Source organism: Coturnix japonica, chromosome Z, assembly GCF_001577835.2.
Source record: "Coturnix japonica isolate 7356 chromosome Z, Coturnix japonica 2.1, whole genome shotgun sequence".
Classification (NCBI taxonomy): Eukaryota; Metazoa; Chordata; class Aves; order Galliformes; family Phasianidae; genus Coturnix; species Coturnix japonica.
This window is the reverse complement of record NC_029547.1, coordinates 22,443,445-22,469,109: the sequence shown is the minus strand read 5'-3', so window position 1 is coordinate 22,469,109 and position 25,665 is coordinate 22,443,445. Positions and strand designations below refer to the sequence as shown.

General features: G+C 40.5%; 1 protein-coding gene across 8 annotated transcripts in view; it reads left to right on the top strand.

Moving 5' to 3' along the window:
* ARHGEF28 (Rho guanine nucleotide exchange factor 28) overlaps positions 1 to 25,078 on the top strand; it is a 76,243-nt gene extending 51,165 nt beyond the window's left edge. For 7 of the 8 annotated variants that reach the window (XM_032441321.1, XM_015848870.2, XM_015848867.2 and 4 more), the window contains 6 exons: positions 213 to 307; positions 3,762 to 3,800; positions 3,883 to 3,930; positions 5,408 to 5,887; positions 7,593 to 7,893; positions 22,099 to 25,078. In XM_032441321.1, coding sequence (XP_032297212.1) covers positions 213 to 307; positions 3,762 to 3,800; positions 3,883 to 3,930; positions 5,408 to 5,887; positions 7,593 to 7,893; positions 22,099 to 22,259 — 1,124 coding nt within the window. In that variant the 3' untranslated portion in view covers positions 22,260 to 25,078. The remainder of the gene's footprint in view (positions 1 to 212; positions 308 to 3,761; positions 3,801 to 3,882; positions 3,931 to 5,407; positions 5,888 to 7,592; positions 7,894 to 22,098) is intronic. The other variant, XM_015848873.2, reaches the window with a different exon arrangement.
* Positions 25,079 to 25,665: the final 587 nt, after the last annotated feature.

Genomic DNA, 25,665 nt, shown 5'->3' with positions numbered 1-25,665 from the left:
CATAACTGAAATGCTAATGATTTTTTAAGATGAGATTGTCCCACTTGTGCCATCCTGGCTTTTTATATTGCTTTTCCCCAGCCTAGAATCCTTTGGCATCAGGTATTTACAGCATCCCATGAGTAGCTGTAAAAAAGTGTAGCCTTTGTTTCTGCAGTCAGAATATGCTTTGGTAACTTTCTCTTGCATCTTGTTGGTGTCTTATTTGTTAGATGCAGAAATGAAGGAAGCTGAAGAATCACCTGAAGTTGATCTCACTGCTTGCCCTATTGAAAAGGAAATTTCTGATGCCAGTGTAGAGTATAAGGTATTGTAACTCATTTCTCTTTCATGTTTCACTTATCTCTCTGGGCACTGGGAATGTAAGAGCTGTACAGATTTTTATGGGATATCTAAAGATTATTCTAAGATCTAAAGCATGGGATAGGCACATTTCATCAAAGTCTATATAATTCAGTTTAGTAGAATTCACTGCAATTAACAACGAATTTATAAAAACATTAAAAAACAAAACAAAACAAAACATAAAACCCAAGAAAAGTCCAAACACAGAACAATGTTCCTGCCAGGCTTATAGAGCAAAGGGTGTGGCAGCCACAGTGCTTTTGTATGGACCACTGAAGAGCCTGCTTCTCTGCTGTCATCATTCAGTACATCCAACCCTGTGGGGCTGATAGTATTCCCTCTGCTCCCTCCTCCTATTCACAGGATGATGAAAGTCTCCTGCAATGACAGAGACCTCAGCTAATGCAAGGAAGACATATGCTGCAGAAGAACTTCATCCTGAGAACAAGCATATAAAATAGGATGGATTTTCTTAATGCCAGCTTGCTTCAAAAATCTGAATTAAAATAAGACAGAGAAATTAGAGAATAGAAGATAAACTACCCATTTTTTCAAAGTCCTATAACTCTTAAACAAATCTAGGGGAAAAAACAGAATCAAAAGTCAGTTCTGAGCAGAATTATAAATGGAAAATATAAGGGACTGCGAAGGAGTGCTAGAGCAAGAGCAACATGAATTAATGTGAGAGTAAATGGAAGTATTATTGTTTAAGGCTGAGACTAGAATAGAAGACGGAGGACATGAAATGAAAGGTTTGCAGGAAAAGAAGATACATAGCATTAGGGTAGAGTCTCTCTCAGATCCAAAAGAGGATGTGTGCCTGAAACCTTGTTTTTTCTAGGTCTTTCTGTACTACTCTAACTAATATACATATCTGCCTATAAGCCTTGCCTTATGTTCAACAACCTCATAAATGAGGGGATGAGGAAGGGAGGGGAGGGGAGGGGTGTGTTTAAATCTACACTTTGAAAAGTTCCAATAGTCCCACATATAAAAAATGCCATTGGGGTTACAGAGGAGTCAGAGCCACATTTTTCTCAGAGGTTCACAGCAACATGAAGAGTGTCAAAGATTACACGTAGAAGCACGGAAATTTCTGACTGTAAATAAGGAAAAAGCACTGCAAGAGAAAGGTAATCAAGCAGACGCAAGTTGCCAAGAGAGGCTGAGGAGTCTCCATCTTTGGAGATTTTTAACTTTCAAGCTAGCTTTGAGAGTCAGTGGATCTAGAGGATCTCGAGAAAGCTTTTCCATCCCAGTTTACGCTTCCTGTCTCGACTGTTGCGGCAGCAGTCGTGTCGCATCTAACCGTGTCAAAATCAAATTGACCAGGAGGTGGCAGAGCGAGCAAACAAAACACGAAAGGGCCGTCAAAGGCAGGGGATGTCCTGTCCTCCGGTCCTTGCCTTTGGATGCTCTTTGTGCTGCCCCGAGGCTGTGGGATGGCAGCACTGGGATCAGGCAGCTATCATAGGCAGAGAGCTAGAAAGTCAGAGCAAAAGCCCCCAGCTCTGGGGTTGGGTGCATCAGAAAGAAGACCATTGCCCATGCAGTTTGTGGGTGCCAGGTGAGTAGATGTAGTAGAATTCTAATACTATAAATTCCCCAGAATTTGAATATCCACATTTCTGCTGCTCATTATTGTTCTTAACAAAGAGGGAAGAGGGGCTGGGATGCGGTGTTAGATTACAGCACAGTTAAAACACCTGAATCCATTGCATCTGACCTACGTGGGCTTAAAGGACTTGTACTGAAGTTATAAGTGGTGTGATACTGTTATATCACTAGGTAACTCAGTTAAACCCTCCTTTTGCTCATTCTTCCATTGTATAATCTTAGAATGATTGAGATTGGCAGGGACCGCTGGGTCCATCTGGTCTGACTTCCATTGAAGCCCAGGCCTATATCCAGACTATATCCAGTTTTCAAGCGGTGCTGCCTTTAGACTATGACAGGTGCTTGAGTTAGCCATTTCCTTCCTCTGAGCCATGCCCAAGTTAGCTGAGCCTTTTATCCTTCTGCACACCTCCTTTGTTAAATCAAACATGCTTTATATAAAAAAAAGAAGTGTAGAGTTGATCCCTTACCTCTGTTCAGTGTTTGGGTCTTCCTTCCTGCAATCTTCCTCACCTTGCCCACATTTTCTCCTCCCCTTGCTTCTTCACACTCCTCCTCTTCCCTACCTGCTGCCCATCGTAGCAGCCCAGTACAGAAGGGCCAAATTACTTTGTGTCTACCCTGACACTGTATAGCATCCCCATTTTATCCCCTCTGTTAGCCTCTGTTGGCAGAGTGAATTTTTTGGTTGATGTCTGTAGAAGGAAGCAGAGGAGGAGGTGAAGATATGGGGGCAGAAATGCTGTACGGAGATGATGGAGAATGAAAGGGCTGGAGGAAATGAGGAAATGGTGCTCCCTTTCCTCAACCACATCTTCACTGTGTTTTAGGACTTCGTTGTTTTCATTTCCAGTTATTGCAGTGAAATGGAGCAGCTGCTTTGCTCTGTGGCAGGAAATGGGCTCAGAAGAGAAGTTGGGAGTATTGGAGGACAGTCAAATATTCTTCAAACCCTGCTCTACTCCTAAATAAAATAAAAGAGAGGAAAAAACAAAACAAAACAAGTAACAGAAATCATACAGGAAGTCTTTCCAGTGTAGCCTCAGAAAGGATTGTGTTTTATTTCTCCACTGTTTCACCTTATCTTTCTCAGAGGAGCTGTTTTTCGTGCAGAAAGGATTATGGGTGGCTTCACCCCATAAATTTAAAATGCTTCTTAAGAAAAAGGGATAGGGTGGAAAGTGCAAAGTGGCTGAGCGCCACCTGAGAGCAGCAAGCCCAGCTGCAGTGGACAGCAGCCCTGATGCTGGTAGGTTTCTCAGCACGCAGCAGGCACACAGCCCTTGCTTAGCTCCCTGCACACCAAAGGCACTGCCTGTAACCCACTAATGTAACTGCCATCAGCTTCTTGCAGTATTAATGCCTTGATTTCTGAAGAGTCTTGAACTGTTTCATCCTACTAGAGGTAATCTAAACCCACTCTGCTCAGTATACAGAAGTCTGGTTACTGTATTTCAAAATTGTCACGTAAACAAAGAGTGAATGGAAATGTCTTTTCTATGTAGCGTTAGTCACAAGAGGATTAAAATTGTGGATGAAATATTTTTGTTTTTACAGTTGTGCTTAGGATCTCTAGTGATTTCCATGGAAACTCCAGTGTTGATGAATTATTAGTCTTCATAGGTTATTGCTTCTGTCTTTTTTCACCTACTCACAAAAAGGTTTGACTCAGCACTGCATATATTAACAATGTGGATGTCTCTATGAGTTGTTTTTTTTTTTTTAAAAAAAAGAATTACCTAGATGATACAATTGTAAAGTAAAGAACTACTTTTTAAAGCTACATGTATTTATTTTAGGGAGGAAGTATGAGTTTCCCAGGATCTACAGGGACAGAGGTGAGTTTATTTAAACCCCAGACAAAGTGTAGTTAGTTAAGAGTGAACAAAACTTTAAAAACCCTTCTCTTTTGTTTTCTAGATTGTACAAGCAATCCAGAATCTAACTCGTCTCTTGTACAGCATACAGGTAAATACTCCACAATCAACTTTGTAGAGTAATTGGTTTTAGTAATTTACTTCTTAAGGCTTGTTTTCATCTTGCACTACTTCTAGACACTATGTTAGTGGATACTTAGCTCTACTGACTGTTGTACAAGCTGTTTTACTGTATATTTTTGTTCTGTGTCAGTGATATGTTGCCATAAAAACTGAATAATGCTTGCTTGGAGATCACTCCCCTCCCTGAAAGGAAGTATGTACAGTCCAAATGTCTAGGGAAGAAGTAAGGTGATAGCTCAAACTGAACTGATGTCGGTTAATGTACAGATTTCAAAATATATAGTTCAAAATACTGACAAACGTAAGTATTTTGTTTAGAATATTATCCTGGTGACTTCTAAACCACACTTAGATCACTTATGTGGCCAACCAACACTTTATAGATATTTCATCATTATTGTTTTATTCTGTAGAGCCTTAGTCAGAAGTTTTTGGCTCTTTTTGCCAAGTTAGTACATTTTAACTTATTTTTCCTTAGGCGCAGTTTTGAAGATCAGTTATAAAATGCTTTATTTCAACACATTTAGCTTTTAAACCTTGATATTAGGATATTTCTTAGCAATCCTGGAAACCTGTGCATTAGAAATTAAGTGGAAGCAATGCAAAAAATAAAATAAAAACAAAAACTTGTAAATCAGGAAAAGTTTTGTAAAAGTTAGAAAAGAGATGGCTTAATACCAGTGGCAGTAAAGTAGGCTCAGAATCATGCCTTATGGTATAAGCGCACATATATAAGTGCATCAGTAGGCCTAGGCCTTTCTTTCAGATCCAAGCAGTTTATTTTGTCATACTGGATGCTGTCACAGTCTTTAGTGCAAGCCATGTCACAACATCCTTGTGAAGGATGACATATTGTGCATTTGGTTTTGAAAGAAGCTACTGAAACTTCAAACCAAAACCGTGATTGCACTGCCAATTTCTGCTGGCATGGGTCAGGTGCATGTAAGAAGTAAGGTGACCGGGCTGTGTTGGCAGATGTTTGTAGAACTGATGTTAGTAGGAATGAACTACTGTAGATTACCAAGGAGACTTTAATGTCTTGTGTGAGCTGCACTGGAAGCAGTGCACTTTTTTCTGTACACACCAACTGTGTCTTAGGAATTGAGTGTTGCATTCCCGAGGTCAATGCTTTAATGCCCTCTTTAACCATGAAATATTGTTTTTCCTGTATCTTTACATCATATGACAGAACAGGACCCCAAGTGTAACTGAGGCATGCAGCTGTAGCATAAACATTATATATTATAAGCCCAGTTGCAAATCAGAAGCTTCATTAAAAGTGCTTGAAATGGTTGCATGCTTTTAGAAGTATGTCTTGATATAGGCATGAACACAGAGTTCTCTTCATGAAGGTGAAACATTTTAACATGTTCTTAAACAAAAATACAGAAATGTGTAGGTGCTAATATTTAAACATTTGTTTTCTATGTCATTATGGTGTTCAGGCAGCATTAGCTATCCAGGACAGCCACAGAGAGCTCCATAGGTTACTCCTCCAAGACAATGAGAAGACCAGTCGTGGCCATAGTTCTCGGTTACCCCTCTTCCTGGAACCTGAAAAACACCGTAATTCAGAAAAGCAAAGGGAGGAGCTGGCAAACATCAACAAACTCCTGCAGCAGTTCCAGCAAGAGCAGCAGCGCTGGCTGCGTGAGTGTGAGCAGTGGCAGCAAGAGCAGGAGGTAAGGGCAGGCCTGCTGGAGCAGCGGGAGCAAGCCTGCAGCTGCCAGGAGGAGCTGCTGGAGAAGAGCCGCCAGGGGCTTGCACTGCAGTCACAGGAGTTCCAACAGAGCCTGGAGAGGCTACAGGAAGGGCAGAAAGTGTTGGAGAAAAAAAGGGACAGTATCAAAGTGCAGAAGAAACTCCTCTGGCACTGGAAGCATGGTTTCCAAAGCAGCCTGCTGCTGCCCACAGCGAGCCAGGAGGTAAGTTTTTCTCCACCATAACTATATCCCCAGCAAAGACATAGAAATATTCCCTGACAAATGGCCAGGGCTTTAGTTGGCTGGTAACGCCATGATGGAGTGTGTGGTTCAGGCATATTCTGGGGCTTGCCTTTGACCTTTGAGCCCCATTGGGGCTCAGTTGTGGACTGACCACCAGAGACTGTGGAGTCAAACTGATGAGTATTGAATTCAAGAGATGAAAATCTGTGTTTTATTCTGCTTTACCAGTGTGTTTGTCACCTTCTGGAAAGATATATCATGCCTCTCATTTTTTGTAGGAAAACATACTGTTGTAACTCTTAAGGCATGTAATACTTTCAGTGAAGGGTTTTCTGGTACTCTCCTTGCCCCTGAACAGCTGTGCTGTCCCCACTGAGAAGCAGAAACCACAGGAGTATGAATAGCCTGGTTCTCATGAAGACCTATCTATCAAGCCTAGCATCATCTATATTGCTCCCCTGAAATGAGCAGCCCCTAAGGGAATCACCTTGGTATGTGGCTCCAGTTTGGACAGTGAAATTGCTGGGAGATGGTCATGGATAGTTGATGCAGTTTGAAGCAGCTCTGAGGCTGCTTAAGCATTTCATACTGAAAATAGTTTTTCTTGCAGTTAAGTACGCAGGAAGGAAGCTGACTACATTCATCTCTTGCTCCAGTGGGTAGAGTCTTGTTTCCATTACTGTTCTCTAAGACACCTGAAAGTCAACACAAGTCACCTGATTTGCTCAAGCAGCTTTTTTTTCCGTCAGGTTTTCATTTTCACAAGAAAAGCTATGGAGCCTTTCTTCAGGTCATCACCTCCCTACTTCTTCAGTTGGCAGCTGACCCATAATGGGCAGTAACCATTCAGTGTCTAAGCTTATGCCTGAATGAGGAGATGAAGAACTGGCCTCTGACCTCCTCCTTTTCATCCAGCTTTTGTGACTATAGTGTGAACATGACTTTTCCATATATTTCTCACACAGCTCAAACAATGAAGTCACTGTGTAGTAGTATAATGTGTGATAAACTTTGACTTATTTGGCAGTGCTTAAGAAGTGCTATGATAAAATAAAAGCTGACCTTGCCCATCAGCTTTAATCAATGGGACATTCAAAGTCTTCTGAGGAGGGAAAGTTGAAGGATGTCAGCCAGATGCAGGGATGGCCAGGATGTCACAGACAGGCAAAATAATGAAATTCTGAGTGTCAAAGAGCCACAGGCATAAAATAGTTCTTAATCTCCTGTTTCATTTGTGAAAATGGGTTACTTGTAAGACTATCTCACATGTATTTTAATTTCAAATAAACTATGAGACCTGAACGCACTTCATGCCCTGGGCTTGTCTCTGTCCTGCACTTTCCAATATCTCAGCAGAAGAGCTGTGGCAGGGAGGCTGAGAGCCTGACCAGTATTTTTGCCATCTCTCTGAACCAGCTACCTAGCTGATTTTGGATGGCCAAACTTCATTACTGAGAATTGCAGTATTTTGAGAGGGGCCAAGGCAAAATATACCCAATTACTGCTGTTTGTTCTTGAGTGCATGGGAAATTTAACATGTTTTGATATTAGCTTCTGGGAAACTGAATCACTATATGCTATGAATCCTCATTTCTTTCTGACAGTTAACTGAATCCTGGTAAAAGGGTGGTTCTGGTGCTCGACAGAGATGAAAATATTGTTTGTTTGTTTTCTTATTCTGCAGATAATGGGACACGATCAGTTGGATAGCTTACGTGGTGAAAATGCTTTCTACTTAAATGAAGCTGTTGTACATGTGTCTCTAAGTGGCCTCAACAAATCAGATTCTTCTCTTGTTTATGAAGATGGTGTGTATGGGCTGGGCATATCGAACTCCGATATAGCAAGGACTTGTGAAAATCAGGTGGATCACAGGGTGGATACTTCTTGTCAACCAGAGTTGGCCAATGAACTGTGGAAATCCACTGGACCTTACCAGCAGATGTCTTTATCCTGCAAAAGCAACAAGGACGCTTTTAATAATGGTAATTAATACTGTATTTAGTTAACAAGTAGTATGGGCAGAAAGAATAGTCCTAGGAAGGAAAGCAGCTTGGCCTTAGTGAAAGTAATAATTTTTGCTACAACAGTTGCATGCCATTTTACAGTCTTGCTAAGGGTAACTGAGGAAATGAACTGAAAAAATAGAACATGAATATAGAAAACCTTTGCAAAAAATATATCCCTATTCTTTGTTGGCATAAAGGCACTCTATCCCAGCACTGCATTGCATTGAAAATTCCCTGAATTACTTAAAACCATATTAATGAGAAACCCTAATCTGTTTGTCTCTCCTGTCGCGCTGAGTCTAGTTTTGATCTCATGTGGCCTCTTCATTATGATGAAAATTGTGGAAGAACATGTAAAAACACAGCATCTAGAAATCATTACAATGGTACACTTTTTGTGTAATAGCAGAAATGATCTGATGGGTTTTTCCTGCACAGCCAAGAGATGCAGGTGGCACATGGCAAATCAAGACTGCAGCTGACTTGTCCCCATCTTTCTGAGCTGGCAGCATGGGATGACTTCTGTCCCAGTGACAGCTGCACACTACTCAGGTCACAGCAAAGACTAGTGGACAGCAGAACTAAATAGGATCAGAAGTTGAAAACATACTCAGGTACAGTGGTTTTAGTAGTCCTGGGTCAAACATACAGGAAAGTCCTTGGTTAAGGACTTGCCTTAGGATTTCTTGTAAAGAATTAAGCAGGCATCCACTACAGCCTTTCTATAACATCATTCTTAGTATACGGATTGCCAGAAAACCATTTTGTATTCAATGCTGACTATTCTCATCACCACAATCAGCTAACTAAGTTGATTAGTAAAAGAGATGCTTCAATAATTAGTCTGGTGAAACTTGTCCTAGTTTGAATGAAGTTGCTGTTTTAGTAACAGGTTAGCTAAGCTAGTCCAAATTTGAAAAGTATCACATATGTGTGTTTAAAGCTCCCAAAAGTGGATTAGCTTGCATTGGCAAGTGTTCAGATGCAAGCTAACCAGGATATTCTCTACATTAAGCCCATATGAGAGTGTCTAGTTTAATTAAACTGGCTTGCATTGGTGTAATTGCACTGATTCTTAGATGAGCTGGTGGTGCTCCTCTGTGTAAAGATGCCCTTCTTGTAGCAGGGCACCAATGTAGCCTCAGCAGCTTGGGGAGCAGTGCTGGCTACACACCTGTCTGAGAGGGAGGAGCAGCAGGCTAGATGAAATCTCTCTGGCAAAGTCAGGTCTGTAAAACCTACAGCTACCGCTTTGGCTGAGTTGTGGAGCACCATTGGCAAAGCAGCACAGCAAATTCTTGAGGCACCTTGTGGTGGTGCAGGTGGTACTGTGAAGCTCCCAGCATGCTGCTGGAGCAGGAAAGAGGGATGCACCATCACATTCCACAGTCACATTTGTGACTTGGAAGATGACAAGCTCTGATCATGCAATGCATGAGTCTGCATGATTCAGGCTTGCTTCTGTCATGCATCTGGAGCTGCCGTATGGAAAGCAGGGAATGAGAAGAACACTGAGCTTCATCCTGAATGACAGATGGCATCTGAAGCTCTGTACATACAAGTGAAGTAAATCACTCATTCCTAAGCAACAGGAGTTGAGCTGAAAAGTGCAAACATTTCATACCAGGAAGCAGATTCTTTTGTGTTGCTTTTTGGCCATGCTTTTTCCCCAAAGAGTTTAGCTGAGTTTAAAAAGTGCTTGTGGCTTTTCTTCCTGACTCCTCTGCAGGATAAGGTCACCTCTGTTTGCTGTGAGTGGAAACCAGTAGGGAAAGCCAGAATTTTAAAGTTGGTTGAAACTTTCCACATTCTCATGTCAATAAATGTCACATTTTTTCTGCACTTTTCAGCCAGCTCCATGCATGTCTAATTCATCTTTCCAAACTAGTCCTAGATAAGAAGTTAAAATAAAATTAAGGGGAAAAAATTTTTTACTGAGTATATCTTTCTGGAAACAGCAGCATATTGGTGACATACATATCCAGATCTTGTGTGTAGCAATGCTGTGTTCTCAGTACACGAATAGAGATTCTTGCTTTTGATTAATTTCCATAGAATTAGTAAGCATCCTACAAGAAGTCTGGTCTGTCAAAAAAAAATTGTAGATTATTTAATGAAAAGCACCACTTGAACATTGTGTTGAGGAGTTAATCATGCTGCATTCAACTGTATGTTAAATACTATGCAGCTTAAATGGAAATTACATTCCTCCAGTGCATAATTTTCTATTCATATTTTCTAAGGTAAGACATGTGTCTTTACATAGCTAACTTCATGGTTATGTATGATTGCTTTATGTGTATGGGAGTGAACTTTACAGAAGACCTTGGGGCAAGTTCCCACAAAGCTGAAACTGGCACAAGTACACTCGCTAGAAAAGGTGTGTCAGTCAACAGGAGGAAAATATGATTGAAAGAAAAATGTGTTAATGCTTTACACTAATGGTTATGAAATTATCTGCATGAAAGAAGACAAGTACTTTGGCTAATTAGGAATTGGGGAAACATAGGCTTTGTGTCAGATCAGACTGAGAATTGAGTAAGTTACGTCTTGCATTTAATAGACTTGTCAGGTTAAGTAGCTGGAGTCAGTGTCTAAAGATTTACCTATAGATTCACCTCTTTGATTTCAGGAATCAATGCAATTTTAATTCATTTAAGCTTTGAAGTGAATGACATCATAGTAAATAGTATTGCATTTCTTTTCCTTATTTATTTTTTAACTTGATTTTGGGAGGGTTTTTTTTCCAAACATTTACATGCATGTAAGTAAATGATATAATTTGATTTTAAAAGAACAATCAATTTATTGAAAAAAAAAATGGTTTCTAGAGTTGTAAGGTATTTAATTCTCAATAGATAAAGCAAAAACCTGAACCAGTCCCAGAAACAATGTGTAGTATCATCTTTATCCTTTACAAGAAATTCCTTTCCTGTTCGTAAAGGTGGATAGTGCTAATTCTGATTGCCCAACTGGACCTGTTCTTAAAACTTTGGTTGAGATTTGTTTATTTTCCATTGACAGTATTTTAGCTGAGGTTTAGAATGGCACACTATTTTTGGCTACCTAGACATCAGTCATGGCGTAATGACAAAAAAGCATCTGAATGTGTTGGCAGCAGAGAAGCTGAGAATGGTGCTGCATGGACTTGATTCTTTCCTTATTGTTTCTGTTGATGTCAGAAGTTGTACAATGTAAAGCTGATGGAAATGTGATAAAAATCTCATGAAAAATACTTTGTAGTACAGTGTTAAAAGCCATCTGAAAATGTACAAGCTGTTTCCCTGCGGTTCCAAGTCAGCATAGGATTTTGGCAAGGGCTGGAGCACAGTAACTCAGGGCCTTATTCAAATAAGAATAGCCATTACTGCCAGCACTGGAGGTGGTTGATGAGATTCCATATTGAGGACGCTGTTGAATAAGATGACTTTCATCAGTGGGAACCTGTTAAATAATGACTATTACAAAAAACACGTATGTGACCGTTGTCAGTTAATTTCTGTAATGTTACTGCTGCATGAGCTCCTTTTGAATACATTTGATTCACTTATTCGCTGAACTGAAGTGTAATTATACTCCACACAGTACATGTTTTACTGGTCTCGTGTTTCAGCAGCATCCTTTGTAGCCAAAAGATTGTCAGCCGTGGATTGCCTGTGGAATGGCATGGAAATATGTTTTTTTGCCTATTTCAAGATTGTTTTTGCACTGTATTTCACAGCATTTGCATCAGTGGCTATTTTTTATTTCTTGCTCTGCATAAAGAATTAATTCACCTAGTCCTTTAACGTGAGGAACAGAGGGAAACTCTTAAAAGTAGAGGATAACATGACTTTGGATCTCCGGGGTTTTCAGAAGGCCTCCTGTGCAGATGTGATGTTGGTCTATTTTAAACTTTCTGTCTCTTTTAATTGAGTAAATGTAAATATGGGAACATCCAGTTAATTCCAGATTAAGTAGCTGCCCTTTGTGTACAACTTATTCTTTCTGCTCTTAACATGGATGGCTTTGTACTCAACTTTATTATTAGAATAAAATGAAATGGAAATATATAAGAATATGTAACTGAGTGACATCAGTACCCATATCTCACAGGTTCTAAATTGCATTGGTTTAGCAGAAAGAGGAAGATCCTAATGCTGCAAGTGATAACAGCAAATTTGCTTCCTCTTTGTACCATAGAATGCTGAGTTTCATACTCTGCCATTAGACATCATTATCTGTGGGGTACTCGCTGGAAGTGAGTTGCAAGGGAGGTATTTTTTTCCTCTTGGGAGTAACACTGCCATTTGTTTAAGGCAGATGGCAAAAGGGATTAAATCACATGGCAGTGTGATACTAAAGTGAAAAATATGTCGTTATATGGCATCTGAAGTAACGTTTTTCAGCTCTGTATTAGGGTGTTGTACTTAATGTTACTTATTTTCTCATCTTAAAATACTCCTCATTTCTGAATGTGGCCACAGTAAGTGCAGTGGAATTGCATAACCCTTTAATTAAGGCAGGTAATGATATTCTGTTTTTGTTCTGTATGCTGATTTGAGTACAGATTTTCCTGCGCAACACCTGTCAGATTTTATTCTTTCTAACATCTTCCCATTCATAACTCACTCATTAGGAGAGAAGTTTAAAATAGTGCCACATTTTCAGGGTGATGAAGATAGAGTGGAGGTTGTCCATCCTGTATTTGAGGTACCACTGGCACTGGTGTAAATGTGTACTCAGGCGTGCCTTGCCTGCAAACTTCATAAACAGCAACAGAATGATGGCCAGATTTTTCTAATTTTGCTTCTATTTGTGGTTCTAGCAATTTCAGTGCAGTGTTTTTTGAAGCTAGTGGAATTATCGGCATCAGAGAGACTGGAATGGTTTGGACCCTCATCTCTTTGAAGCACATCTACTCTTTACTTAAATAAGGTTGTTCCAGTGGATGTGGATTTCAGGAACCTTCTTTGAGGCAGAAGATGGAGAGAGTCCTTTGCCGAGGACAGCTCCTTCTGTTTTGTAGTCATACAGGTGCCATTTGAGGCTGTGACTTCAGCAGTACATCTGCAGGGAAAGGGGTGATCTCTGAGGAAAAGCAGTCACAAAACAATACAGCCTTGCTAATTATTGTTTTATGTCAAGAAGGTACCTTGGGAGGTCCGTGTTTTCAATAGATAATGTCATCTGTGGGTGGAGGCCGGGTTAGGTGCCCTGCTTTAGTACATTAAAAATGTTCTGTGTATGTTTTTGTATTGCAGTTAGAGCCTGAAATAGATGCACAAGTATGAATAAATAATCCAGCCTAATGGCTGTGAGAAGCTGTTTATGAATGATAAAATTTTGCAAGATAGTGAGTATGCAAACACACCCAGGAAAATCATGTAGCTGAATCACCAAGTGTATCTGTCTGGCTTATTTTGAAGAGGACAATCTCATTTTAATTATTTAGTATAGTGCTTTACATATTCCAGGAAATGGCCTGTAGCATGTTGTGTAAAAGTAATGAAGCCTTAGTAATATGAAACCTCCTTAGCAGCATCTGCTGTTAAATATTTATTGAGAAACTGGGGAAGATTGTGTGTCTGTCTTCTACTGGCATTCATCACAGGAGCACTCAGATGCCTTCCACATAAATTACATTGGCACTGGCCAAATTGCTAGAGGAGATTTCATGGAGTATCTTGTTCTGCTTCCCCAGATGCTGCAGAAAATTCTCCTTTGGGTGCAAATTTTTGGCAGAGCAGTAGAGGGGAGGAACCCAATGCTGCTATGAAAGTTGTTTTTAATTTAATCTAATAGGAAGATCTCTGGCAGTAACCTGCTGAGATTCCTTAGGTGTCTGTCCCTGGAAGTGTGATCTAGAGCTAGAACATGAATGCTACAAAAATAAACGTAATTTGGCTTAGGGTCTGCAATGAAAAAAAAATCAAAGAAACCCACATGCCTTTAAAAGTTCTTGAATGTATTCATTGTTAAAGAATATATGACAGAGCAAGGATGAAAAGAAAGGTGCTTTTTTTCCCCTTTTAATTGAGGTTGAGAATGGTATGATAGTTGTTGCTGACAGCAAAATCTGTAGAGAGGCTTTCTCCCATACAAAGGAGTTTGCCATTACAGCACAGCAGCAGGGTTGGAAGGGGAGAAGACTGTGAGATAAGTTTCTGTATTAAATATGGGCAGTTTTACCCCAAATCTCAAACTGAATTAAGGAAGGTATTTTAAAATGTAACATCACTTTACCCTTCAGTGGGGAAATAGCCTGGTTAGTGCTGGCGTGGGACCAGAGAAGTGCTGCAGCATGAAGTGAGGGGATGGGAGAGTACTGGAGAGAGCTGGACCAAAGCAGTATCCCAGGATTATGGAAGTATTGCTGCAGAACTACAGAAAAACTTCTAGTAAAGCCAGGGTGCAAGGAGGTGGTAATGAATTGAGTTGTACAGGTAGAACCAGAGCTGCCCATAGCAGTGCTAATCAGAAGCAGAAGAAAGGCAAGTGGACATGAGTAAATTATCTTTACTTGAGAGAAGCGCTTTGCTGGAGAAATGAAGGCACATGCTTATTTGATAATTGTGCTTTTTTCTAGCTTTGATGTACAGTCTTCCCTTTAGCTTTTATGTTGTTGCAGCAGTTATGTGTTCACAGAGTGTTTAGCGAACAATTAAAGATGGCATTGATTTCAAAATGTTTGATCACACCCTGAAACTTCCTATGCTTACAATGCAAAACTCTTAGAACGTGCATCTGTTCAATTTTTGCTTGCTTTTTATTTTTATTTTTTAAATTGACTGCTAGAAACAAATGTCAATGTGTGGCTTCCTACTAACTCAGTTACAAACAGATAAAGGTGGCTGAATTGAGTTGCACTTAAAAATTAGTGAATGTTTCCCTCTCTTTTGAGCTCAGTGGAGACCAAGTATCTCTGTGACCATCTGATAAGAGGCTTCTGTCAGATGCTCACTCATAGTATCGCCTGTATTTTTTCTGTGTTAATCACTAAGCAGGAGCATCTATTAAAGGGTACAATTAGTGTGTAATTGATTTGAAACAAGTGCTTTGCCTTATTTTTGCTTTTGCAGCAACTCTTTATATTGGCTTAATATTCCTGCACCAGTTACTCAGAATTTTTACATTGTCAGCTTTTATGAGTTTAAAAAAAAAAAAAAAAAAAAAAAAGATGGAGCTGGCTTGTTATCAGGAAACTACCATATAAACTACCATATAACTACCATGAAAGCCAAGGGACCTCCCCCTTCAGCTTCTGTTATGATGTGGTGCCCTCCTGTTACTTCAGGAAAAAATTACTGAATTTGAGAGCACAGTTCCTCTGTATTGGACCTGAGAAAGTAGCCAAAACTGAGAGTCAACACCGTGTTTTCCAAGGTCTTTGCTTTAATGCTTATTTCAAAGCAAACTTGCAGTTTGTTGTTTTTTTTTTAAGAAAAGAAAAAGCAAAATACAACACCATAAAATATAAAGTGAGGTTAATCGGCACAATAATGCCTGCCAGTGGTAGCAGAGAGCTCAACAGAATAGTTTTGATGTGCAAATGTCCCATTTTGCTTCAAAGGGAGTGAATTCCTGTGCCAGAGATGCAGTTTTTCTCAGTGCTAATGCTAATAGTGTGTTTGGGAGGGTAAGGGGAGGAAGCTTCATGACAATGCGTTACTTGTGGGGTGCAAACTGGTGTGGGCTGGCAAGGATAGAATGGGAGTTTGCTGGCTGGTGGCAGAGAGGTGAGCTGGTTTCATCTGCTGTCAAACTGTTTCTGTCTGTATCTTTATTTAACAATTCTCCAGCAAGCATCCAAGCTGGAGCTTTTACCTTCCTGGCTGCAGATTGTAGCTTCAGCGTGCTGCTGGTCATGTATCTTCTGCAGATCAAGGAGTGTGGGGAGTTAGTTGCAGATCACCTGGGATGTCCACATGAGGATCTTGAAGGAGGAGGTTCTGAGTGTTTACCTGTTGCTCTCACTTTTGTCATCAGCTGGATGGATGTCCGCCTCTGCAGAGTGCAAACTGTGGCCATGCCAGCATATCAGTGGCTCTGTGCAGGCAGCTGGTGCCATTCCTTGTGATCCTCTGTAGGAAGGGTGTTCTTAGGGTTTTATGGTTATTTTCTCTTGATCACTTGAGTGCAGCTGTGTTTAATGAGCTGGAAAAGAAGTAGATCAATAAAACATGTGTTCATTGTTAGCAAAATACCTGTTGGACCATGTGTGTGTCAGTAATTGACCATCTAAATCTTCAAAGCTTAGCACAAAGACGGTTTAATAGGGAATTCATACCTAAATAAATTAAGATTAAGCAGAAGCAGACAGCCAGCAGGCAGTATGCTCTGCCAAGGTGGGACTGTGAGCATTTAATGCACAAACAAGTTACGATTTCACGTCAGACCTATTTTTAAGTCTCTCTTATTGATGTGCATTAAAAAAAAAGTAGCATGCCAAAAATAGTGTAGGAGCTGTGTGCTTCTAAATCCAGCACGACTGGTAACGTAGCTATGTATGGAGGTTAAAACTCAAATAATTTCAACCTATGGCATGCTGTGAACTTGATGTTAGAGAGGTACCACTAGCAATGTCTGAGACTGAGATGCTTTTTAAATATTTTCTTAGATTTAGCCTTGCTTTAGGTAGTGGTTTTGAGCTGTAATGAAAGAAGAGGGCTGAATTGTCACATGACCCAAAACCTGGGGCTATAGGACAGTCATCAGAGAGAACCAGAAAAGCAGATCCTATTGTTTTAACACACCAAAAGCTGAACAAAGAACAGAAACATGCAGAATGACTTTTCTAGTAATTTCAAAAATCCAAGGAATGAGCATGAAAATGAGTTACATTTCAGACCTTAATCATCACAGGCTTTGGATTCTTCTTGTTCTCTGTCTCCTAACAAAATAACGTACCAGAAGATGACGAGACTAATTAATCCAAGATCTAGTAGAACCTAATTGGTCATCTACTTTTAGCAAAAAGACCTCTGATTCATGAAGGTGCTTGTTTGCCTGAGAAATGCAGTTGCTGCTTTTTCCTGTTAGGACTGGTTACAAGTATAAAACTACATTAACGTTCCCAGATTGATTTCCTGCCTTACACATTCAGTTGAGGAAGGAATTAGGCTCTTCTTTCCATGGTAACTTCAAGGTCAGAATATTTTTCCAGTTTGTGCTGAGAGACTGAGTCTTGGTCACACCATGGTGAAGGGCTGAGATGCCCCAGCAAGTGAGATGCTGCTGCATGTCTTAAAGTGGGAAATTCATCATAAATCTATCAGACTAAAAAAGTAATTGAAACTGATCACTATACTGTTTGCCGGGAGGAAAGGGAAAGAGGCTGAGATGCTTAGAGTTCCCTAGGAAATCAGCTCTAGTGAAGGAATCCGGATGGAATCCTCTGGGAGCATTCTTACAGACAAAGAGTTGCCCTAGTGTTGCTGGTGCACACTTTCAGTGGAGCTTACAGGAGCTAGGCTGCCATTTGTTATTGAACTGTGATGGCAAATGGGAGCCTGCTTCCCTTGAATTCCTTTGAATACCCCAGACCTGGTAGACTTAGCACTGTTTTTTAGGTGTCTGCCTGTGCTTTGCATTATGCATGAGTGCCGGAGGGGGTGGGGGATTAAATACAGCAGCTCTGCCATTTCATATAGCTCTGGCCTTAAGTTGATGTGTCAGCTGTCAGTCTGGATGAACTTGGTATAAAAACTGGCGCTGGTCATTAGAAACAAATGGTAAAACCAGAACGTAACTATTCTGTTGGTTTTTTGTTTGTTATTGTTTTATTTTTCTTTACCCGCGGATGAATTATTGTTTCAATAATCTTTAACATGTTCCTTGCTGAAAGTGGCACATCTCTCTCTTCATTTAATAATGTTTTGTTTTCTCAAGAGGGCCAAGATGCGACACAGGTCTCTGAAAGTCATAGCAAATCCACTCAGTGTGTACGTACTATTCATGCAATATAGTCCATGTGATGAGTTCCCTTTTTTCTTCTTTTTCCCTTTTTCATTTATTCCCATTTTTCCCTTATCGCTTTTTTTTCTTTTTCTTTTTCTTCTTTTTTTTCCCCCCTTTTTTCCTCCTTTGTTCTCTTTTGAAAAGCACTGAGTATCCAACCTGTGCTGACCTTAGAACCAACTCAGTTTTGGGCCAGAGGATGAATGAGAGATTTTCTGAGATCCTTTCTAGTGTGAATTATCCTATGATGCTGAAAAATTGGGGTCAGAGCTGGAAGAGAAAGGGCTTTCAATTGAAAACACAGACACTTGAGCAGGGATTGCTGCCTGAAGTGTTTTCTAGCACCTTGTTAACATCATCCCCTCCTTCCCATAACAATCACTGTGGGCACTCCAGGCTTACCTGCAGACTTCTCATTCTCCGAAGGAGAGAGGTGAAGGAGAAAATCTGTGGCTTTTTTTTTTTTTTTTTTTTTTTGATGTGGAAATGCTTACATCCTGTGACAACAGACAGACAGACAGAAGGTGAGAATCAGTGTGACTAATGAGGTGTTTACTCGGCTTCCCACTACCAGCCCCTGACCCAGAGCTGTGTTTGTTTTGGTGTGTATTGATCTCAGATTTGTGCAAATTACTATTGATCTCAGCTTAGTGCAAATTCCATTGCTTTGTCTTTCACCTTTGAGTGGTTTGTGCCATGCCAGTTATCCTGTCTTTTGGTGTTACAGAAAGGGTAGGATAAAGCAGTTAGGAAGCAGGATGCCACATTTCTCATTTCCCGGATCATGTTTTTAGCCAGGAGCTGTCAGTTCTCTGTGTTGTAGATCAGACACTGGGCTGAGAACTGAGGTCCTTCCTGGAAATGATGTGAAAGCTGCCCCACAGGCTCGTGTTGTTATTTTTGTTGTCTAAAAATATACTTTAGGATCATAAAGTTCTTCTTTGCAGTTGGCTGGTACCTGGCCTCAATGTGCTGGAGCTACGCCCTTGGAAAATGGGAAGTGAAGATCAGAGCAGAGGAGGCTCACCAAAGGCAGATGGTCCTTATTGGCTTGGCTCTAAATCTGCTCCAAGCCATGACTGCCCATCACAGCACTACAAAGAGGCCGGACTTTGGTCCCCCAGTGCTGCTCTCTGGCTTCCAGCACAGAGTTTCTGGGCAGCCCCTTACCAGCAGCAGCCCCATCACCTGTGGCTTGTTAGTGACCTAGGCCATTCTCTCTGCTTGCATAACAAACTGCCTCCTGCCAGGCCAGTCTCTGTGCAGGCAGCCTGCAGTGTGGCACACGCAGCAGGATGGGGCTTCAGCCTGGGGTTATTGTTCCTTGGTGAGGAAAAGCTTAGTGCCATCTGAAACTGTCCCCTTCCCTGGTCTGATGGAAAGGCAGATCCTTCCCACCCTGCTAAAGCATGTGTCAACCCTGATGGTGGCCAGGCTGTCACACTCTGGATGGTCTTGTAGCATAACAGAATATCTGGAAGGGACCCATAAGGAGTCTGACCACCGGCTCCACACAGGAATACCCACAAATCAGACCCTATGTCTGTTGTCGTCCAGATGGTTCTTGAAGTCTGGCAAGCTCAGTGCCATGACCACTGCTCTGGGGATCTGGGGAGCCTGTCCCAGTGCCTGACCACCTTCTGGTAAAGAACCTTTTCCTGATATCCAACTGAACCTCTCTTGCTCTTCAGGTTCTTAGTGTGCAAGGGCTTAAAAATAATAATAACAATAATAATAAGAATAGAAAAACAACTAAACTGCCAATAAATCACTTATTCCACCAGTGACAGCATGTGATTTGTTTTTCCAGAACACTGTCAGTTTTCATTGCTTAGATCTGCTGCTTAGCACTGTACCAGTTCATGAGAACTGGCTTGGAAACAGCTACTGCTTTAATTGGTGAAGCAATTACTGTTTAGTTTTGATGGTAGAAAATAACTGCGTGTAAGGTGTTTCTCTTTCTTTTCTAGGTTTCTTCAAATTTGTAATTAGGCTTCTCCAATTATGTACTTCATAAACTTTGGAAGCAGATCTTTCAAATAAGTGCTTACTGCCTGATGTTTTTATGCATGTAACTTTGTTAAGATGAATAGACTCACAGGACTTGAAAGGAATATTAATGTGGGCAAAATTACTGTCAGTACAAGTGTTCAGAGATTGAGGACCTTTCACTCTTCTTACTAAATAAATAAAACTGAAGCATCCAGCTTGCATAGAGACAAGCAGGCTTATGATATTTTTGGTTTTTCGAACCTGAGTCAGCAAATTGTAATCTTTTACTAATGTGGCTATTAAAAAGAAAAAAAAGTGCAAATGTCAACTAACAAACCTAAGCTATTTGAGGAAGGTAGTCCAGTCCTCCTGTGTTAGATACTGTAAATCCAGAGCACTGTACCTGCAATCAAAACTTACTGTGGATTTTCGCAGAGACTGAAACTTGATCCCTTAAATCCAGTGTAAAACAATGAAAGAAGGGGAATTTAGGTTGCATTTTCTTGCATTCTGTGTCACCCCGGTACTGACCAACCACTGATTATATATAAATAACTTGATCCTGGCACCTGTCCTGCAATCTCAGTAGCAGGTACTGCATACTTACAGCTTGCACTGTGGTGAAATACTGGAGGCTGTTTGCTTTCAGGGTATCAGAGTGGAGAGCGTACTGAAGGCAGTGCAGCAGTACAATGTGTTCTCATACACTGTTCCACAGCTGACTCCCACTGCCCTGTATTCCCAGTGGCAGTGAGCAGCCTGAGTTTTGTAGAGTGCCAGCAAACTTGTGTTTCCATAAATTTAATGAATGAGACTGGTGAAAGCTGTACGCATCATGAGAGGGCCAGCTATGGGCAAGTGTCATTGTAAATCGCGATCATTTAGAGTGACAGTGAGTAAGAAAAACAATTATCTTCTTTAAGAGAGATTTCCATTGCACACAAGAGAAAAGGGATGAGGACCATGGTGGGCACAGAATGTCTTTTTAGTTTCTGCATGGGCGACAGAAGGCTCAAAGAACCCAATGATGGGTTTGCTTGCTTCTGATGTTAACTGTGGTGCGTGTGGCATGAGTGCCAGGCTCTGCTTCTTCCTGTGCAGTTGTTTTTCCAAAGTCCTTCATCCTGTTGCAGTAGCAGACATTGGTTGGGTCAGGACTGTGGTAATGAGAATGGGCCAAGTATTGCAGCTTGTCTGTCACAGGCCTTTTTCATACCAAATATGATGATCCATGCTTTTTCTCACGCAACTTTGGAAATGTTGATTTGTAAAAATGAAGCTGTAGAAAAGCCAACTTCTATAATGTAGTTCCTGATGTCTTGAAATGGTACAAGAAGAGATTTCAACCACTGGGTGTTTTTTTGTTTTGTTTTGTTTTGTTTTGTTTTGTTTTGTTTTGGTTTGGTTTGGTTTGGTTTGGTTTGGTTTGGTTTGGTTTGGTTTGGTTTGGTTTGTTTGTTTGTTTGGTTGCTTGGTTTTTTTTGAGTAACTCACATCTGATTGCAAAAGCCCTCAGAGCTGTGCAGGAAAAAAAAGATGCCTGATTCTCTGCATTTGTAGGAAAAAAAACTGGATGGGAAGATGATAAACAAAAGGTTCTTTAAAATAATTTTGTAGTGTTTGGGTACGAGTATTATCTTCACAGCTAAAGGACTGAGACAAGAATAGAATAAGTGGTTTGCCCAAAGAAACAGGGATGAAATTGGTAGAAGAAGCTGACTAGTTATCTATCTGTTGCAGACTGCAAGTGCCAGTCGAGCAGTCTTTTAACTGGATTTGGCTAACTTGGTTCTTTTGAATCTATAAGAAAAAGGTCTTGCAAATAAAATTATTCACAATGTTGGAAACTATATTAATTTTACAACTGCATTATCTTATTAATAAAGGTACTGATTATATGCAGTATTTTTCCCTTCAGCCCAACTCTGATAGCCTGTGTACATTTTTGTTAGTGTGTGTCTTGTTGACAAAGTAAGGATGTAAATGTATTTTATTGTAAAAGTAGTGACACTGATCCAAGCTTTTTCATGGCAAAGGAAAGACTTGAACAGATTTCAGTAGTTTTGGGCATGCTATTTCTCACCAGTCTTTCATGTAATTAAATAATACAGGAATGTTTTCCCTTCTGGACAGATGTGGCTTTCTCGGAGATGGTGCTTTAGTACACTGCTATCAGAAAGTCACAGTTTTGCTCAGTGGTTGCATGGGCATAAAAGAAGACATCACAAGTCCTCCTCTTGTTTCTTACAGATCTAAATGCATCACAGATCCAAGGTCCCCAGGCAGGCAGTCCAAACCGTGGATCCATCCAACCACCACAAGTGGAAGCACTGCTGCTGAACCACCAGCCTGAAAGCCTGCAGGATGTGGGAAGTGGAGATGGAGGGGAGGAGAATATTGTTTACCTCTGATGGCTCACTATCTGATTTCAATAGCACTTTGGAAATATAATTGTGTTTGGTTTTCTAAGTCTTTGTAGTTACTCTCTGTATGACCAAGTGGCTTTAAGGATAGTATTTAATACTAAATGCAAGATTTTCCCAATGATAAATATAACAATTAAGTTATTTTGGAGCTGTTTTTTATAATGTTTAATTTATGATGTGATTTCAAGTGCTTTTCAAGAAGCAGTGGGCATCAAGGGAGACGTAGCACTTTGGAACTGCAAAGATGCCACCAAGAGCGATGAATGTGACTGTTCCTTTTCTCTGGAGCCTTCTTTAGGAAAGGGCAAACTAAGAGAGATGAGCCTGCTGTTTGGGATTTCAGGGTATGGATCAGTAGCCTTGTAACTATTGAGATACTATGCGAGAGGACAGCAAATTGTGAATTATAGCTATAATCTCTTCTGAAATGTGCTACGTACCCTTAATTATGGGCCATTTTCTTATCCCTTGGCTCAGAAACTGCTTAGAAGGGGATGTTTTTTATGGTATCAACATAATTGCTAGTAAGTGTTTGTTCATGTCCCAGAGCTTGTCATCATTTTGGTACTATTGCCAGGCTCTGTGCAGAGATGCTGTTATGTCAGTTCGTTATTGTATTGTAACTTATTTCAATATGTGCTCTTATGCATTAAAATTTAGCTGATAAAACTTAGCTGGTCAAAGGAAGAAACAGGGGATAAATAGAATCATAGAATCATGTAGTCCTAGAATCATACAACTGTAGAGTCATAGAATCATAGAATGATGTGGGTTGGAACCTAAAAACCACCTACTTCCAACCTTCCTGCCATGGGCAGGGCTAGACCAGGCTGTCCAGGGCCCCATCTAGCCTGACCTTGATTGCTTCCAGAGAAGGGGCAGCCACAGTTTCTCTGGACAAAATAGTAGGCTTTCAGTTTAATCATTTCCTTTGGAAACTGCTGCTTTCCCATGCGGGAGCCATCCAGCTTCTTGCATTCAGGTTGGGGATCATCAGCATTAGGTAGTAAGAAATGGGACCTGTTTTATATTTTTTTTTTGTCTTTCAGAAATATCTGTATACTTTCATTGACTTTAATAAATGCTCCATGCCTTTCTGCAAAGCTGTAACTCCAATGCAATGCTGGGTCTTCAACAGAAATTTGAAAAGAATAGGAAAAAACCTAAATCCCCTTGTCTACTTCCTGTGTTGGTGCAATACTGCCAAAACTGCATTCCGGGCACCTCAGCTGGTAAAACCAAGACTGGAGTAGGCATGTCCTGCAGCAACATGGAAGGAGCACAACTGCACTGTTCTGGGTTATCTGGTGGCTTGTGGGACAGGGGAGTGCAGGGTTGTTTGTATAGATGTGAAGGGTTTCTGCAAAGTTTTGCATTGTGCAAAATCTGAAAGGACCACAAGCTTGGATAGCAGATGTTTGTCAGCAAAGGTTTCTTCTTGTGGAGGCTTCTTTTCCAAGGCTGTTGTGCTGTTTGAGAACATTCAAAAGCAGTGCTTTCTGAGTTGTTTCTCCTTATGCTGCTAGAATAGGTTTTTGGTTTTTGCCTTCAGCTAACAATGGAGCAACTGGCATTTCCTGTGAGTAGATCTTTTTTTTCCCAGATGCTGTTAACTGGTGTGTCAGTGTCAGTATGGAAAGACTGGGCCTGCAAGTGTATTTTTCAGTTTCGATTTCCAGCCTTCAAGGCGCCTGCACTGCTTTGGCATCTCTGAACTGAGAAAAAAAATAACAACAACCATGAAGCTCCTTTTTAGAATTTCAGAGAGTGTTTTATGTGCTTTATGTTTCACAGCTAGACTAAAATCATAGGGGAAATCCAGCCTCTTGTTAGAGGTCTTGCAGACCACAGCCTCACTTCACTGATCAGCAATGGAGGTGGAGATGCTGTCTGGACAGCTTTTTGCTAAATTTCTGAATATCCATCTCAGTTCCTGGGATGCAGTATGTCTTAGGATAAGCACATTGCTCTGATGGGAATTTGGGAAAAACTAAGAATTTTCCTCCATTGCTCATTCTGCTTTTTATTATGCCTTTGCTGCAACATCTGGTGCTGGTTACTGTCAAATCCAAGCTGCTGGATGGATAGCTGCTGTCCCAAACCAGTGTGGGAATTGCCTTGTAAGTGGCAAGGAGAGGGAGAGAGAGAAGAGGAGGATTCTGCTTCTCTCATCAGTTTTAATTGCGGGGCTGGGAGTTGAAAAGCCACCGACCGGGACTTCAGCAGTTGTGCAAATTTCTCAAGTCCCCCAATATGAGACAGCATCTTATTTTGCTCACCTGTGTTTACAGTAAAACTTAAGGCACTTGGGGAAGGCAAAGGCAGGAAACAGGTGGCCTCTAGATTTAGGTATTTTAATTGTAGAAGATGTTTAAACTACAGACCAGTATGGTCTCGGCAGGTGTTCTTTATAACAAGATGTATTATGAACCCCTGAACTCTGTCCATTATTCAAGCATTTGTTAATACATAGCAGAATTTAAATGAAGCCCCAGTGAGACTCAGTCATTTTAGGAGGTTGCATTTTCAGTCCCTGTCAGGCATGTATTAATGGTGCCTACTCTTTTCTAAATAGAAATATGTATTCAGAAGTACTTTCTACTCCTCTGCTTCATTATTCTCCTTTGAAATGGGTGTATTTACATGTCCTGTTGTATTTATTTCTAACTCTTACTACATATTGTGTTTGTTTTTTTTGATATGCTTGTCAAGACATCTTGACTGTGAAAGCTCAAAATTGAATTTAGTCATTTATTTCAATGTTGAAATTAAAGAAACAAATGCTTTTCTGCAAATCTCCACTACACTGGGCTGGGCTTTCTCTTTGTTCCCTATGTTTTTATTAATATTATTCCATCCTTAACAAAGAGGGTCTTCTTCACTGTGATGTCCAGGCTTTATCCAGCACTCTCTCCTTAATGTTGCTGCATACTGGTTGTGCTGCCATATTTCACAGCTTTGGAAGATTTTAACTGAAGTTCACAACAAACCCTTATTCGTCAAATTTTTAAGATGGTGAAGAAAAGGCCGCAAGCTTACAGTGAGCTGAATCAAAAGCCTTAGATTCATGCAGTCAATTACTTACAAGATAAGGCAAGAATAGAGCAAGTGCTTCTATTGGCTGTTGTTTAGGGTATTAGGGTAAACTCAGCTGCAATTTTAGAGACTTTTCACGAAGCTAGTCCATGCACAAGTGTCAAAAAAACTAGCAAAACGTTTCACTGCATCTCAGTTAAGTTGGTACGAATTCTGTAGTAACATGCTGTAATGTTGGTGAAATCATGTTCATAGAGTTGTCTGTTCAGAGAACAACCAGGAAGCTGTGCCATGGTCAAAAACTTCCCTAGAAATGTCAGTGACTGAATGCAAGCAAAAGTTGCTGATGAAGTAG